This window comes from Thamnophis elegans, chromosome 2, assembly GCF_009769535.1.
Source record: "Thamnophis elegans isolate rThaEle1 chromosome 2, rThaEle1.pri, whole genome shotgun sequence".
Lineage (NCBI taxonomy): Eukaryota > Metazoa > Chordata > Lepidosauria > Squamata > Colubridae > Thamnophis > Thamnophis elegans.
Window position 1 is genome coordinate 10,039,944 of NC_045542.1, and position 16,835 is coordinate 10,056,778.

Here is a 16,835-nt window from a genome sequence, read left to right on the forward strand (position 1 = left end):
TTCAACTCCGGGGAGCTTTTTTCCTCGGGCAGAATATTGGAAGGGCCATTGTAATCACGCGCCGGAGTTCCACGCTCGGAATGAACAATCCAGCTAGTAATTCTTCCTCGTGAGGAGTACCGCGAGAACCAAGGCAGATTGTTTCTCGCGAGAATCAACGGAACAATGCGAGACTTTCAATCATGATGTTTTCCGGGTATCTTTTTATTTCTGCTTGTTGCAGAAGTTTGAGTTTCTGAAAATTACATCATGTGAGAAACTGACCGCGGCTCAACCTGGCTAAATCCTGAAAGTTTCATCAGCCTCCCATTGAAGGGGCAAGAGAGAAAGAAAACTTAGCATCTAGAGAAAATTCCCGCGAGACTTCGGAGAGCACCTACGAAATGCCGAGACTTGCGTGCCTAAGACAATCGTTGGGGGGGAGCGGGGCGGTGAAGCTAAATCTCGCGAGAGGTACTGATGGCTTGCGGAAGTGTGTAGCGTTCGTTTAATCTCTAGCGAGATTTCGCAGGCGTTGAACTTTGGAGAGATTCGAATAAAGCGACGCGGGCTAGGCCGGGTAGCGGCGTCTTGGGGAACCCCCTCGAAAATTAGGGTTTCCCCCCTCTTCTCGCATAACTTCGCGGGCGCTCGGTGGAATTCTCGCGAAAGCTTGAGAGGAAGAAACGAGAAAGACTTGTTTCCAAACAGACCGGGTTGCCGCTGACACCCTCTAGCGGTGGAGGGTTGTGTTGTTCCCCTCGCGCGCCCACCCCTCCATTCCTTTGCAGTGCGCAGGCGTGTTACGGAGCGCGTGGGGAAATTCTTTCCACCGCAGCGTGAGCGCGCGAAGCTGTTTGGAAAGTTCGTCCTGCTGAGGGGATCAAGAAATCCCCAAGGCTGTGGGCGAAGAGCTTGAAAGTCTGCCCGAAATAAATAAATTAAATAAATTAATCTTGGAAGAAGACCGAGTCAGGCCACTCATCCTGTTGGTGCTAAAAAAAAAAGTATGTTTAAGAAGGCGCCAGACAGGGATTAGATTTCATTAACCCTAAATAAAGAACTTTATAAAATAGAATTCTTTATGGGCCAAGTGCGATTGGGGACCTACGAGGAATTTGGTGCGTATCCTCTCAGACTACATAAAAAGACAATACATTAGTCAAGAATCAAGGTACAATACATAGTCATAGGATACAAAAAAGCAATCAGGAAACAATATCAATATAAACCGTAAGGATACAAGCGACAAAGTTACAGTCCTTCAGTCATAAGTGGGAGGAGATGAGTGATAGGAACTGTGAAAGGACTAATAGTAATAGTAATGCAGCCTTAGTGAATAGATTGACAGTGAGGAGGGAAATATTTGTTTAGCAGAGTGATCGTGTTTGGGGAAAAAAACTGTCCTATCTAGTTGTCTTGGTGTGCAGTGCCCTATAGCGTCGTTTTGAGGGTAGGAGTTGAAGCAATTTATGTCCAGGATGCGAGGGATCTGTAAATATTTTCACGGCCCTCTGACTTGTGCAGTGTACAGGCCCTCAGTGGAAGGCAGGTTGGCAGTAATTGTTTTTTTCCCCCTGCAATTCTGATTCTCCTCTGAAGTCTTTGTCTGTTTTGTTGGGTTGCAGTGCCAAGCCAGACAGTTACAGATATGCAGGTGACAGGCTTAATAATTCTTCTGTAGAACTGAATCCGTGACCCGTCAAAAGCGCGTTCCACAAAAGCCCGGTCGACGAAATCGCGTATGTGACGTCATCACAACGCGACGAAAAAGATCGAAAAATTGAAATAAAAATTAAATTACAGCAAGCCGATTCACATAAAGGTAAGGGTTAGGTTAAGGGTTAGGGTTAGGGTTAGAGTGTTAGCGTTACGTTTAGCGTTAGGTTAAGGGTTAGCGTTAGGTTTTTCGTTACGTTAAGGGTTAGGGTTAGGTTTAGGGTTAGGTTTTGGGGGGTTAGGGGAAGGTTTTAGCTTTATTTTTACATTTTTCGATCTTTTTCGATCTTTTTCGTCGCGCTGTGATGACATCACATACGCGCTTTTGTCGACCGCGATTTTGTCGTCCGCGGTTTTGTGGTAGAATCACTGAATCAGCAGCTCTTTGGGCAGTCTGCGCTTCCTGAGTTGGCACAGGAAAAACAATTCTTTGTTGTGCTTTTTTGATGACGTTTTTGATGTTAGGTGTCCATTTTAGGTCTTGAGATATGAGAATCGTATCAAGTTATTTGAGATTAAACGATACCTTTGGAATTACCAGGCACAAATTCAAAGTTTTTTTTAGAAAGGCAGTTTTAAAGTATTATTCAAATCTGTGAGGATTTTTTTTTAAATTAGTCCAGCTTTGTGGCGAATAATATAATTTTTCTATAATCCACAATTATAATTCTGGACAAATAATTTTACGACTTACAATATAAGGTCTATTGAAGTAACAAATGGCAGGAAACTGCTCTTTTAATTAATGCAAGTTGTAGGTACTTGGAAGCTATTATTTCTGTCTGGTACAAATGCATCCCTAACCTGTTGGTTGACCAATCTAGTTTTGTAGCTTTTTGAAATGGAAGAAAAACTTGTTTAACCAGATTTATCAAGTGCCATACAGTAATCTTAGCCTTTTTGCATTATCTTTCATTAACTTTGACAAATATTACTTGCAGTTTGCAGGTATTTTCTCTCCAAACAGATTTTACTATTAAATGTAATCATGCAAGATATCCAACACAAATTGATGTTAAATACTTCTAACCTGCAACATTCCAATAGTATAGTAACTGGAAAGGGAGCATTCCAATAGTAGTATAGTAACAACTGGAAAGGGAGAGCACCGGATGTAAATTAATTCAAATTAGGCTTGTGTGCAAACATGCTTATATCAAATCTGGTTCACATTTGAACCATAATGGATTTTGAGTTATTAAACTTATGGTTTATAAACCATAGCATATGACCAATATGATTGTAACCAATTACACTCGGCAAACTGACATACCGGTACTTTGTAAATCACATTTAGTAATGATCTAGGTTCTAGTTTATACAGTACAATAATGTAATATTGGTTACTTGTTCAATTTAATTGGTGTATATAAAGAACATTTTGCTTACCTTGGTTCAGTGTTTTACCCTATTGGAGAAGTTTAGTAACAGCACTAACTCTTCAAGATATGAATTACATGAACCAGAGTCAATTGCATTATTACATTTTACAAGAATGTTTATTGTGTACTGTGTTAACATTTTAGAGAAAGAAGAAACTGCATATCACACCTGTCCTAGCACATTATTGTAATGAGGTTACCAAAAGTATTGTTAAGTTTTGTTTAAGAGTCATGCTATATGATTCAATTGTTCAACCTGCCTTTGATGTAACAACATGATAATGGGCACGTAATTTTAATGGTGATAGTCCATTGATTTGTAGATCATGGTTCAAGAGTATGTCAGATTGTAACAGATAGTTTTTTTGGCTTAGCATATATTGTGTAAACCCAGCAAATCATTAGTTAGCATTTTAGATTAATCTAGCCAAATTGTGGTTTATTAAGTAAATCATAGTTAAATATACTTGAATGTTCTTTGAATTAGGCCTAACCCTTATAATATTTAGGAGCTGCAAATAAAATATAGCCAATTTCCCTGATTTCCTGATTTGCGGGCTAAAATTCATATCCAACATAATTATGACCACAGTGGCTGAGATGAGGGTTGTAGGACAAATAGCTGGAGGATATGATTTCAGGGAAAGAAAGCTGAAATAAAAATTCTGCATAGAGCATACAGATACGTTAAAAACATACAATATGTGACTTTGATATGCATGACTCATACAAATTCATGAATAACTGGATCTTCTGTATAGGTGCTTGGAAGAGAATCTGGCTGATGGATTTACACTCTAAGATGGATGTTCACAGACTGCTGTCTTATGATATGTGGAATCAGTGACTCTGTAAATTGGGTCACCTGTATGCAGTCTTTTTTCAGCAGAACAGTACTTGCATTTTTCCTAGTGTTACAAGAATGAATAAAAAACTTCATTACTTAATATCCACAAATCTTGATTCCAGTTTTAAAGTGTTTATGGATATCCCTTTTTTTCTCTCGTTTTAATTCATTTCAGAAAAAGGGATTTTTGAAAAAATATATTCACTACAGGGCAGCAAATATCACTAGAATTAAGGAACCAGTGGGAAATAGATCAGGTAGTATTGTGCAGGAATTTTCAAACTTTTCCAGACTGTGAAACATTGGTTGTTTTTTTTAAAAAAAAATTCTTGGAAACCCTGATCAAGAAGCAAATCTCCAGTGATAGAAAATTGGCTTTTATAACTCTTAATTTCATGGAACTCTTAAGATTCCTCAGAATACAGCTGGAAAACCTCTAGGCTAGGCAAGGAGTAGCTTTACTTTTGGATTTTTTTTATTGCAAGAAAGAGTTCCCAATTAAATAACTGTAGATATCACATATAAATTATGTGTGGTCATTTTTTGCCTCAATAAATGAGATATACACTACCGAAACTTAAATACTTTGGCCACCTAATGAGAAAGAAGGATTCAGGAGAAGAGCATAATGCTGGGAAAAACTGAGGGCAAAAGAAGAAGGGGACGACAGAATGAGGTGGCTGGATGGAGTCACTGAAGCAGTCAGCTTGAGCTGGAATGGACTCTGAGGGATGGTAGAGGACAGGAAGGCCTGGAGGAACGTCCATGGGGTCGCGATGGGTCGGACACAACTTCACAACTAACAACAATACCAAATTCTAGAAGATGGTCCTTAATTTTAAAAAGATAAGCCTTTTGCATATTTTTAGAATTAGGACTAACCAACTGAGCAAGGAAAAAATATTCTTGGAACAATGTTGAAAACAAGGGAAAGAAATTACTCATTTGGCTCTGGCACGTGTGTTCAAGAAGAATTCAAACAACATTACCAAATTAATAGGTAACCCTATGATGATTTTAAAAAACTTACAGCTGAGATACTTCCAGAAAGATTTGTACACTCATTGTAGAAACAAAAACTTCCAAGTACTTACCTACCAGTGAGAAATAATTAATACTTTTCAGTTTTCACCTATCCTTAATAACACTTTTTATATTCTGTTGGTTCCATTACCACAAGCTAAAGCATAAATCACGGTTAACAAACCATTTTGGCTATGTTCACATAACACATATCCACAAAGTATTTCATAACATACCATGATTGCTTTATTCATTTGATAATGTAGTTTGAGGCTGACTTAACCACTGTAGTTTATTTATTATTTAAATAAATGTTAAGTGAATAGAAATTTTGATTCTAGATCAGTCCATCCTCTACATGACAATATTTTTAAAAAGCATAAAAATAGGAAAAATACTAGCAACCTTTCCTGTATCTCTGAGCAATCTATATTCTAAATACTGTAAATGTTACACTATATTGTAAAGAGTATAATGTAACACAACTCTAGTCCAGACCATACAGATTTTACTGTAACTGCTTGCACAGCAGATATTTATTAAACTACGACTGGATATCCCACATAAGTGATTAACTAATTTAGAAACTAGAATGGCAAAAACCAGAGACAGGTGAGGAAAACAACTCTTGACTATGTTTTGGCTGTGCTACTACATAGTAGAACCAAATGCAAAACAAGTCCTATGGTGTGATTAGGAATAAAGCCAAGCACACATCCTTTAGCCACGTTCCTACGATCATTTGAAGGCTTTCATTTCCCCCCTCAGGTGCTCCACCCTGGAAGGATACCCACCCAAACTTCCATCAGTTTCAACTAATTTTGGCTAGTTTTATCTCACTGATAGCTTTGCTGCAGTGGTTACTACTACCATGTGGTACCATCCAGGCAGCCTGTTGTTGTTTTTCTTCTGCTTCCTTGCTTGTGATTTATATTCTCCAGACCCTGGGCTTCTGTCTCAAGGCAGGAGCCACCTGCAATGGGTTCAGGAGCTAGCCCGACACCCACGATATGGACCTTGTTGGATGGAGGCCTTGAGACAATTGGATGGTGGGTGCAAGGAGTTGAACGAAGAACAGCAAAGCCGTATTGCACTGGCATTTGCTCATTGCCACCTACAACGGTGAGTCAAGTTTCTAAGCTGAAGGAATCTACAATCTGGGTTTAATCACCGGGTGGAGGAGGAAGCAAAGTTAAAATTCTACCCCCTTCTCACTATTCCTGTCGTTTTAACTGCAAAGGGACAGACAGGTGTGCTTTCACTTACTGTAGCTGCTTCCTTTACTAAGCACCCCAGACCTTAGAGTTGGGTACAGCTTTGGGTGTATGCTGCAGAGCAGTGATAAAAAAAGACATTTTACTGAGGTAATTTTGTCATTTTTATGTGCTCAGAGAATATGGAATCAGAAGGGGTGAAGAACAAAGTTTAGGGCCTCTCTCTATCCTCAGTTTGAAGTGCTTTCTGCCCATTCTTGGGCCAACAAAACTATACTGGTGTGAAATTTGGTTTCCTTATTTCTGGCCCCTTATCCTGTCACTGTTCCCAGTCATTGCAGTCATCTAGCTTCCTTCAATTATAATGGTGGCAGTGCCTAACAAGTTACATAGACTTTGTGTTTGACTACAGCTGTTCTAAGGCCAATACATTCTATCTTACTCTTGAGCCAGGAATCCAATGCAAATAACTTCTGGGGTCATTCACCTGTTGTTTTATTGATACAAGAGCAGTGAGATCAAGCTTCAGAACACTTCAGCTGTGGCTGGAGGAAGCTAATCAAGTACATTTTGGTTCAGTAATTGGATGCTAAATCAGGAATCAAGGATTTCAGCTAAAAGTGATGTTTAATTAAGCTTTACGTAGTTCTATTAATTATTAATTAATTAATAGGGATGCCATGGCTCAGTGGCTAAGACGCTGAGCTTGTCAATCAGAAAGGTCAGCAGTTCAGCGGTTCAAATCCCTAGTGCCATGTAACGGAGTGAGCTCCCGTTGCTGCCAACCTAGCAGTTTGAAAGCATGTAAAAATGCAAGTAGAAAAATAGGAACTAGCTCTGGTGGGAAGGTAACAGCGTTCCGTGTGCCTTCGGCATTTAGTCATGCCGGCCACATGCCGGAGACGTCTTCAGACAGCGCTGGCTCTTCGGCTTTGAAACAGAGAGGAGCACTGCCCCCTAGAGTTGGGAACGACTTAACACATATGTGCAAGGGGAACCTTTACCTTTTACCTTAGTTCTATTAATAAACATTCTGATTTATGGAATGCCACAAGCTGCCACTGCTATGCTACTTCCCTTGAGAACTTGGGGAAAAGAGTTGGGCAGGGGGTCTTCTGTTGTATAGCCAGGGAAGCCAACTTTTCATAAAAGAGAAATCCCCCTCCCCCCCCTCTTTTTTTCCCCTTTGGCTGTATAGTTTTTCCCCAACAACTAAGTTTTTGTCTTTTCCTTGACAGGTCTGGGAAGAAGTTCCCACCCTGTGAAATTGGTAGCTCTATCCGTGACTGCACACAGCACATGGATCCAGTGGCTTTTGGCGTGTACACTGAGTTTTTCACTCATGCTCATGCCATCTGTTATTTCCTTCACCATGAGGCTTGGCAGCAGCAGGCCCAAGATACTGTGCACAGGTCAGAAAAAAAAGGGGGGGCTCCTTTTGTTGTTGGTTATTTTATATTGAAGGCTGCATTCCCTTGGGGGGATAAGTGGGGGGTGAAGCTAGTGATTGGGTAGGTACCGAACTAAAAGTGGATAGGCGCATCCCTTCTTTTTCTCCCCCTTCAGCTTCTTGCCCTACAGGCTACTATAGAGGAAGACGTCCCTTTTGTTAGAGGTCTGAATTTATACTCATTGAAACAAGGCTGCAGGTCGCCTATCCCGAGGGTAAGAGTGCTTTACCTAGAAACAGGCTAATGGGGTAACAACAGACTTTATCAAGGATCCTTTAGAATTGCCAATCTCCTAGGTCTGTGATGGCGAACCTATGGCACATGTGCCACAGGTGGCACGCGGAGCCATTTCTGGGGGCACGCAAGCCGAGGTGGCGCAGTGGTTAAATGCAGCACTGCAGGCTACTTCAGCTGACTGCAGTTCTGCAGTTCGGCTGTTCAAATGTCACCGGCTCAGGGTTGACTCAGCCTTCCATCCTTCCAAGGTGAGTGAAATGACGACCCAGACTATGGGGGCGATATGCTGACTCTGTAAACCGCTTAGAGAGGGCTGAAAGCCCTATGAAGCGGTATATAAGTCTAACTGCTATTGCTATTGCTATTGCTATTCTCAGCTCCAGCACGCATGCACACACTGGCCAGCTGATTTTCGGCCTTGATTTTTGGCCATTTTGAACCCTCCAGAGGGAGAAAAAACAGCCCAACGGGCAACCCAGAAGTCCATTCCCATCCCAAACTTCCAGTTTGCGTGTTGGGCTGTTTTTCACCCTCCCCAGGCTCTGGAAACTCTCTGTAGTCTGGGGAGAGCGAAAAACGGACCTACCGGGACCAGATATCAGAAAACGGGCTGTTTCCAGCCTCTGGAGGGCCTGCCGGGTGGCAGGGGAGGTCGTTTTCACCCTCCCCAGGCTTCAAGAAAGCACATGTGTGGCATGCGCAGGGCAGTGTGTATGTGTGTGTGTGTCACGCACGCATGCACAGGGGGCATTAAATTATGGTTGGGCACGCAAGTGCACGTGTGCGTGCTTTTGGCACCGATGCGAAAAAGGTTCGCCATCACTGTCCTAGGTGTTACTCTTTAATCCAGAAATCACTGGAGGTTTTTAAGAAGAGACTAGACAATCACTTATCTGGAATAGTATAGGTGTCGGGCCTGGAACCCATCTTTTGCATTAGGCCTTCAGGCCTGCCACATTTATTGCTGTGGGAAACTGGGAGTGGGGAGGAACCCTGACAATAGGTTCTCCTGCTTAAGCAGGGGGCTGGACTAGAAGACCTCCAAGGTCCCTTCCAACCTTACTATTCTATGTATAAATAATCCACCAGCGCATAGGAAGATTCAAAGTTTCAAGGTTCATTTTATTTATATGCCGCCCTATTCCCGGCGGGACTCAGGGCGGCGCACAAACCCAAGGGAGGGGAAGGGAAACACAAAAACTACAACAAAAAATAACAGGGCATTTAAAACAACCAACAGCCACACGATTCGAGAGCGGAAGGGAACTCATCGACCCCAGGCCTGCCGACACAGCCAGGTTTTAACGGCTTTTCGGAAGGCCTGGAGAGAGGTGAGGGTCCGAATATCTGCGGGGAGCTCGTTCCAAAGGGCCGGAGCCGCCACAGAGAAAGCCCTCCCCCAGGTAGTAGCCAGATGACATTGGCTAGCTGATGGAACCCGGAGGAGGCCTAATCTGTGTGATCTAATGGGTCTTTGGGAGGTAATTGGCAGCAGGCAGTCTCTCAAGTACCCAGGTCCAATACCATGAAGGGCTTTATAAGTGACGACTAGCACCTTGAAGCGTATCCGGAGACCATTCGGTAACCAGTGCAGCTCGCGGAGGATAGGTGTAACGTGGCTGTACCAAGGTGCACCCACAATCGCTCGCGCGGCTGCATTCTGGACGAGCTGAAGTCTCCGAATGCTCTTCAAGGGCTGCCCCATGCCCCAAAGGAAATTTGACAATAATTCTTTTGGTAGTTGAAGGTAGAATATTAAGATATTTCTTTCTAATAGAAAAATGCTTGTTAAAATACAGAAAATCTTAACCATGGGCAAACTATGCCAACAGTGGTTTGTTTTAGAATTTTAAATTGCTTTGAGTGTCTTAATGAAAATAGACAAAATTAACTGAAAGCAATCTTTTGCATATTTTTAAATAGTTTTCTGCTATTGGGATTACCTTAAAAACAATTTTTAATTGATAAAATACTCTTGTTGGTATGCCTGTCGGTTAGGCTGGGGAGGTTTAAAATAATGGACAAACATAAATAATCTTTAAGTGACAGATTGTGCAAGCTGCTCTGTGGATACTGTGTAAATGATGCAGCTGCTTTAAAAAGTTACAGGTGCAGCATTTGTGTCCTCAAGTGCTCTGAAGTATCTTTTTAGAATAACATTCAAATGTTCTTCCTATTTTTTTTCTGCAGTCATTCAGTCCTAGGGTGCAGGGTTTTTGTTTTTTTTTCTGGAAAGGAGCAAAGAGGAGAAACCATCTTTGGAGCTGTTCTTTCTCAGGGGGACGCACATAGGATTCCCTGAAGAAGAGGAGAGTTAAGCTTGCAAGAAATACCTGTTCAATAGTAGAGCATCCGTCTTCCCCCTTGTTTTTGCAATCTACAGGCAGCGACTACTGTACTTAAAAAGGAAATGATTAAACAGTGTTCTTTGTCCATTGAATTGCACTGTGGGTTTGTCTTTTGACAGCCGGTGGGTTGTTTTCATTTTTCAATACTAGTTAGGGACATGTCACTGTTCAAATTACAAGCTTTTATCTTGCTGCGGGGAGAAAGAGTTAAAACAACTGGAAGTCAGCAGACCTGAGTAATTTACTTGATAACTCTCTCTCCCTGCCAGGTCTGTAGAACCTTCAGAATTTCATTCCAGCCATTGGAACTGGCAGCACTCAGTGTAATGCTCCACATCTACAGTACATGGGGAGAAGAAGTGAACAAGCCCTCAAATGACAATGTCATTCCAGAGTTTTCCAGTTATAGGCTATTTTCTGAAGGACAGATTATCTAATGTGAGAAGCATGCCCCATCAGCTCTGCTTGCATCATTCTTTATCTAGCTGACACTTGGTGAAAACAGATAAAAAGTCTCTGTGTAAAGAGGGGAAAAGCTCAGTGAGCAAGGCTATAATTCGGCTTTTTACTTGGGGTGTAATTAGCAATCTGTGACCTTGGAGGGTGGGGGCACAGTGAAATTGGCACTCTATGGTTCCTGCCTTTGCGTGTAATTAGAATTAGCAATGACAATCTGGAAAAGAAATTAACACCTCAACTCAGGCTTAGATAATTGAGGAAAGGGTAAGTGTAGATGGAACAGAGGCAACAGACCTAGATGGCTGGGTGTAGCAGGCCACAGTTTCCATCAGCCCAGCGGATAGTAATGCTGGGATCTGCATAGAAACATTTGGAAGATCACAGGTTTCCACTCCAATACTTATAATTTATAAACCCTAGTGCAGATTAGGATTTATTAGCTGTAATCCATGAGCAGATACTGGGCAATACAAATACCAACTTCATTTTAGAGTATGGAAAAAGTTAAATCTGATCCTTATTTCCATTGCAGATATTTTAAAAAAATGCAATCCCCCTTTATCCTTTTTTTTTTCTTTTGAAGAGATGAAACATGCCAATAGGTACTTCTAAAGTTCTGATCCAATTTTCAATATTTTCCCTTTTGCTTAGCATTGCATAGATTCAGATTTGAGTAATGGATAAACGCTCCTCCTCTTCCACATAAGCCTTTGTCGGTTTTCAAGAACATAATTTGGAAGCAAGAAAGAACACAAAGACCCTGCTGGAGGAAAGATAGTAATGGGATTCAGTAATGGTTGTCAGTGCAGTTGAGCTTCATTACAGGAGGAAAGGGAGCTGGCTTGACCCCTATTAGGCTGGACTCCTGATAGTCACCGGAGTGAAGCTTATCTCTGTGATTGTGAAAGTATCGAATGTGGTTAGTGCAGGCTGCAATATTTCCACAGTCGGACCTTTGCTGATCTCATGACAGTGCCATGTTGCCACCAAACTGCCAAAATAAACTTCTGGGTAGGCAAGTCAATGAGAACCCTTTTGGGCAGGAACACTTTTTAGAATATGGTAGATGGCTTCCCTTGGACCACAGTGATTTACTTCCTTGTTTATCTGTGTCTACCAGGCTGATCTCCTCTTCAGAAACGGTGGCCCATCAGTTGGAATCTACCAACCAGCTTGCAGAAGAGACTGCTCGGATCCAAAATGCCACTTTGCGCTCTCAGGAGCAGATCCTGCGCGATGGGGAGCTGCTATGGCAGACGCTGCGTGACTCCTCCCAAGGTGACCTGAGAGCAAAGCTGCATAAGAGTTTGCACTGATAGCTAGAAATGCTATCCGTGGAACAATCTGCCTCCAGAAGTTGTGAATTCTCCAACACTGGAAGTTTGTAAGACAAGATTGGACAACCGTCGGTCTCGCGTGCCATAAGTGAGGGGAGCGCAGGGGTCTCGTACGCGGGCGTGCCGCACCCATAATGCAACACGCAAACCCCCAGTGTGCATGCGCACATGAGAGGCGCTCCCCCCCCATTTTTTTGCAGGCTTTTTTCACCCTCCCCAGGCTCCAGAGGCTTTATAGGAGCCTGGGGAGGACACAAACAGCCTCCCCCTCGCCCGGAGGCCCTCTGGAGGCTTCAGGGACCTTCAGGAGGCATCCCTGAAGCCTCCCGGGGGGCTTAAACCGACCCTACAAGCAAACCTGAAGTCCGTTCCTGAAGTTCCGGTTTGCCCATAGGGCCATTTTTTTGTGCTCCGGAGGCTTTAGGGAAGCTCCTGAAGCCTCCGGAGGGCCTCGGAGGACGGGACGGGAGAGGCTGTTTTCGCCCTCCCCAAGCTCCTATAAAGCCTCTGGAGCCTGGGGAGGGCGAAAAATGGCTTTAAAAAAGGCTGAATTCAGCTGGCCAGCGCATGCATGCACGCTGGCCAGCTGTCAGGACGCCTTGTGTGCCCTGACAAATGGCTCCGCGTGCCACCTGCGGCACATATGCCAAACGTTCGCCATCCCGGATATAGGGTTTCCTGCTTGAGCATGGGGTTGGACTAGAAGACCTCCAAGGTCCCTTCCAACTCTGTTATTCTATTCTATATTACAGAGATCATCCCTACAGATACACCTGTCTCTGTTACTTTGCAAAAACCTTTGGTGTTATATTATATGGCAGGAGTTTCAATTCTTAAAAGTACTGGAGTACACTACAGCATTAGTATATTGACTCAAAAAAATTCTGCCGCCACTTTCAAGCTCATAAAAATATGTTTAGAGAAGCAAATTTTGATACCCTTATTCAGCTTTTTTTTAAAAAGTGCTGTAGTGACTATTTAAAAGTAGCTGCTCAATTGCTTGCAACCTATGGTTTGCGACTTAAGAAACTGGTAATTTGGGGAATCTGAATGCAAGCCAGACGTCATCCATTAGACCAGCTGGCCTAATTAGTGCATTGCAAATCAATGACCTTTTTGATTTTGCACTTCTCAGAATGTTGCAGGACAGATTTTGACTCTAGTAAATCAGAACGCACATGTTTGGAATATGAGACATTTAGAAATGTATTATTTAAGATACATATGTGTAAAATTTCATTTCATACAGGAAAAAGTTTTCCAAGCTCTACTTATTTTTTTGCCTGGATTATGCTATCCAAAAACATTGCAAAGAAAGGCACGAATGTGTTATGAAGGGATTTATAAATCCATGTGTGCAAAGCTTTCTTTCCCCAGGAATTTGATAGCTTAGTACTTGTTTCATACTGATTATCGGTAGTCCTTAGAATTGGGATTTCCACTGCTCAAATACAAGGTCATAAATTACAATATCATGTGACTTCATTGCTTAACAATGGCAATTGTTCAGAGAGTGTCTGGCCCAAACACTGGCTTTCATGTCTAAGGCAGGTCTGGAACTTAGTCTCCTGATTTCTAGCCTGGTGCCTAGGCTTAGATAGATAGAAAGATTGATAGCTGGGCATTATTATTGTAACAGGCTTGTTTTAGCTTTTTCTGTTGAGTTTGCCTGGTCTAATTCTTCCTTGTGTGCATATAATGCACAACGGATGGGAAGAAAAAATATGATAAGGTTGCAAGATGAGGTGAGATAATTCGGTATTACAGACAATGAACCTCAACTATACAAGGGGCCTTGTTCAATGATAGAAATAGTCTTCCTGTATAGGAGATTCCAGATTCTTCCCTGCCATTCCCATATAGGATAGGAAACACTCTTCCTTGAAATCCTGAACAGCTACCACAAGTCTCAAGTTCTGACTACCAGATTGAATCAGTATAAGACGTTTCTTGCCATCCAAAGATTCCTACTCTTGGAGTCCATGAAATCCATCATCACCACTCCCAGTATACAGGAACCATACAGTATAAAGGAAGAATGAAGGCCGGCCCTGTGACCATGTGTGAATAGTTTTCAGAGCCTTACGTAAAGTCAGTGATGGGAGGGCAAAGGTGCACCTTTGAAGGTAAGATTTTCCAAAGTGTCGGGGCCACCACAGAAAAGCCCTGTCTTCTGGTCCCATCTCCTGAGAGCCAGCATCTTACTCAAGGCATTACAGAAACAGGAACTAGACATGCTAGAAGCCACCAGGTTAGGAGAAACTGACACCCCCTCATCTATATGTACTTACGCTTGTGAAAGACAGATAACAAATTCAGTGTCTATAAGTGGCCCAAATAATCAATTTTATTATGGTCACACGCCCGTATTAAGTGGCCCAAATAAGACACTCAGTTTGTCTGGGAGGGCAATGGCTTCTTGTCCTTCCTCTCCCTTCTGCAGGCATCCACCAGGCCTTCCAAGAACTGCAGAATTCGGCCATGGAGCAACGAGTGGCTTTTGCAGAGATCTTCAGTCGGGTGGCCTTCCTGCACCGCTTTGTAGTGGGGGAATCCAATGCTCTCTATTCTGTCTTCTTCCATCTCTTGAGCGGTGTTACTGCCCTGCTGCTGACCTCTAGCCAGCGAACTGCAAAAGCTCGGTGAGAAAAAAACGGAACAGCCACATAAAATGCCCTTGATTGTTTAATGTTGTTTCTAGTCCACTCAAAATGACTGGATCACACAAATGCAGGTGGAGGGTTCAAGCTTTCCTTGAAGGTATCCATTTCTTGGTGCAACAAGTGGCACAAGGTGTTTTCATTGTTTCTTTTGTCATTTGTGAGCTGCCCCAGAGTTATGTTGCCAAAGATGGGCAGTTATCTAAACATTTTCAATAAATCAAACAGCCTTTGACATAATCAACCCAAGTAATTTGGTCACATAGAATCGTGACCTGTCAAAACCGCGCTCGACTAAGCCGCGCCCGATTAAACCGCATCGCTGACGTCATCAACAGGGCGACAACAGTGAGCGCGGAGAAAGAAGGGCGCTTTAAATAGCGCTTTGAAAGCAAGCCGATTCAACTTAAGGTAAGGGTTAGGTTTAGGGTTAGCTTTAGGGTTAGGTTAAGGGTTAGGGTTAGGTTTAGGGTTAGGTTAAGGGTTAGGATTAGGTTTAGAGTTAGGTTTAGGTTTAGGATTAGGTTTAGAGGGGTTAGGGTTAGGTTTAGGGGTTAATTTTAGGTTTAGGGTTTACAGCGTGCTTCTGTCTCCGCGCTGTTGTCGCCCTGTTGATGACATCAGCGACGCGGTTTAGTCAGGCGTGGTTTAGTCAAGCGCGGTTTTGTGGTGGAACCACATAATATACTGTTCTTTTTCTGATAGAATTGATAACACTGCGAAAGAAGAACCATCTTATTTTTTATGCCAAACATCCCTGGTTTTAATTCCAAGGAATACAAGGAATTGCTAGGATTTAATTGTTTCCAAAAGTTTGGAAAGCCACTGTCAATTAGGGTTGACAATAAGACCAAAGATCTAGCTCAGTGTAAGACAGTTTCATTGCTTGCCTTTCCCACAATTGCTCAGCAATCAGATCCTCAGGCAGTGATAAGTGAACATTTAGTACGTGTAGTCTTCAACTTACAACCATTTGTTTAACAACTGTTCAAAGTTGCAATGACACTGAAAAAAAAATTGATTTATGACTGGTTCCCCATGGTCACGTGATCAAAATTTGGGCTCTTGGCCACCAGCATATATCAGTGGAGGTCATATGATTGCCATTTGTGATCTTCTCGGATGACTTCTGACAAGCAAAGATGATTTTGCTTAATGACTGTGGGATTCACTTAAGTGTGGCAAAAACAGTCATAAAACTGGGTGCAATTCACAACCACTTTCCTTAGCAAATGGAAAATCTGGTCCCAATTGGTCATAGGTTGAGGACAGCCTGTGTAAGACTGGACATTTCTGCATACAGGTACCCTACAAACGAAAATGAAGATTCTGTTTTTTACACTTTCTGTGGATGACAGCAGATGAGGAAATAGCAATAGAAATAGCAGTTAGACTTATATACCGCTTCATAGGGCTTTCAGCCCTCTCTAAGCGGTTTACAGAGTCAGCATATCGCCCCCACAGTCCGGGTCCTCATTTCACCCACCTCGGAAGGATGGAAGGCTGAGTCAACCTTGAGCCGGTGAGATTAGAACCGCTGAACTGCAGATAACAGTCAGCTGAAGTGGCCTGCACCCTAACCACTGCGCCACCTTGGCTCTATAGCGGGTTATCTGCAACAAATGGGAAATAGGGACAAGTTGTGTGTATTCAAAACACTGCAGTTATTATTTATATAGTGTTATTCATGTTTTCAGCAGTTAGCACATGTAAACTCTCTTCTGTCCCAAAGTGGGCATCTCACCTTTTGCCAATGAGGTAGCACCCTCAGTCAGTCTAGTCAAGGCCTGGTAAACCCGCAGTTCAATTTCTATGCCAAAATTTCTCTTCCATATATATATATCAGGACTAAAAATTAGCTGCTTTTCAAAAGGAAGCTGCAATTGTCCAAATGTGTCATTGTGCAAAAGCTGTAATAATCCATTCTTCTGTGAATGTAAGCCATGGACATGTAGACTATGAAATTCTACACTTTCTCATAATGGCCCTTTATTCCCCCCCCACCTTTTTTTTTTTAATCTCCAGGCTCATTTTGCTGACCTTGGTGGGAGCTAATGTTTATCTAGAACGTGTTGTTTGCAATGTTCTCCTGGATCGCTCAGAAGAGGGCTACGATCTGACGGTAGGGTCATTCTCCTGCAATAGCAAATGGAGAGTGGCGCGGGGGGGGGGGGGGAGG

The 16,835-nt window shown here is 42.6% G+C and overlaps 1 protein-coding gene across 3 annotated transcripts in view; it reads left to right on the forward strand.

The window, feature by feature from the left end:
• The window catches only part of LOC116503040 (protein GAMETE EXPRESSED 1-like), a 25,476-nt gene continuing 8,641 nt past the window's right edge, over window positions 1-16,835 (forward strand). The window contains exons 1-6 of one of the 3 annotated variants that reach the window (XM_032209162.1): window positions 1-1,100; window positions 5,892-6,072; window positions 7,403-7,576; window positions 11,780-11,937; window positions 14,440-14,638; window positions 16,682-16,778. In XM_032209162.1, coding sequence (XP_032065053.1) covers window positions 1,064-1,100; window positions 5,892-6,072; window positions 7,403-7,576; window positions 11,780-11,937; window positions 14,440-14,638; window positions 16,682-16,778 — 846 coding nt within the window. In that variant the 5' untranslated portion in view covers window positions 1-1,063. Of the gene's footprint in view, window positions 1,101-2,123; window positions 6,073-7,402; window positions 7,577-11,779; window positions 11,938-14,439; window positions 14,639-16,681; window positions 16,779-16,835 lie in introns of those variants that run through there. The other 2 variants (XM_032209163.1, XM_032209161.1) reach the window with 2 other exon arrangements.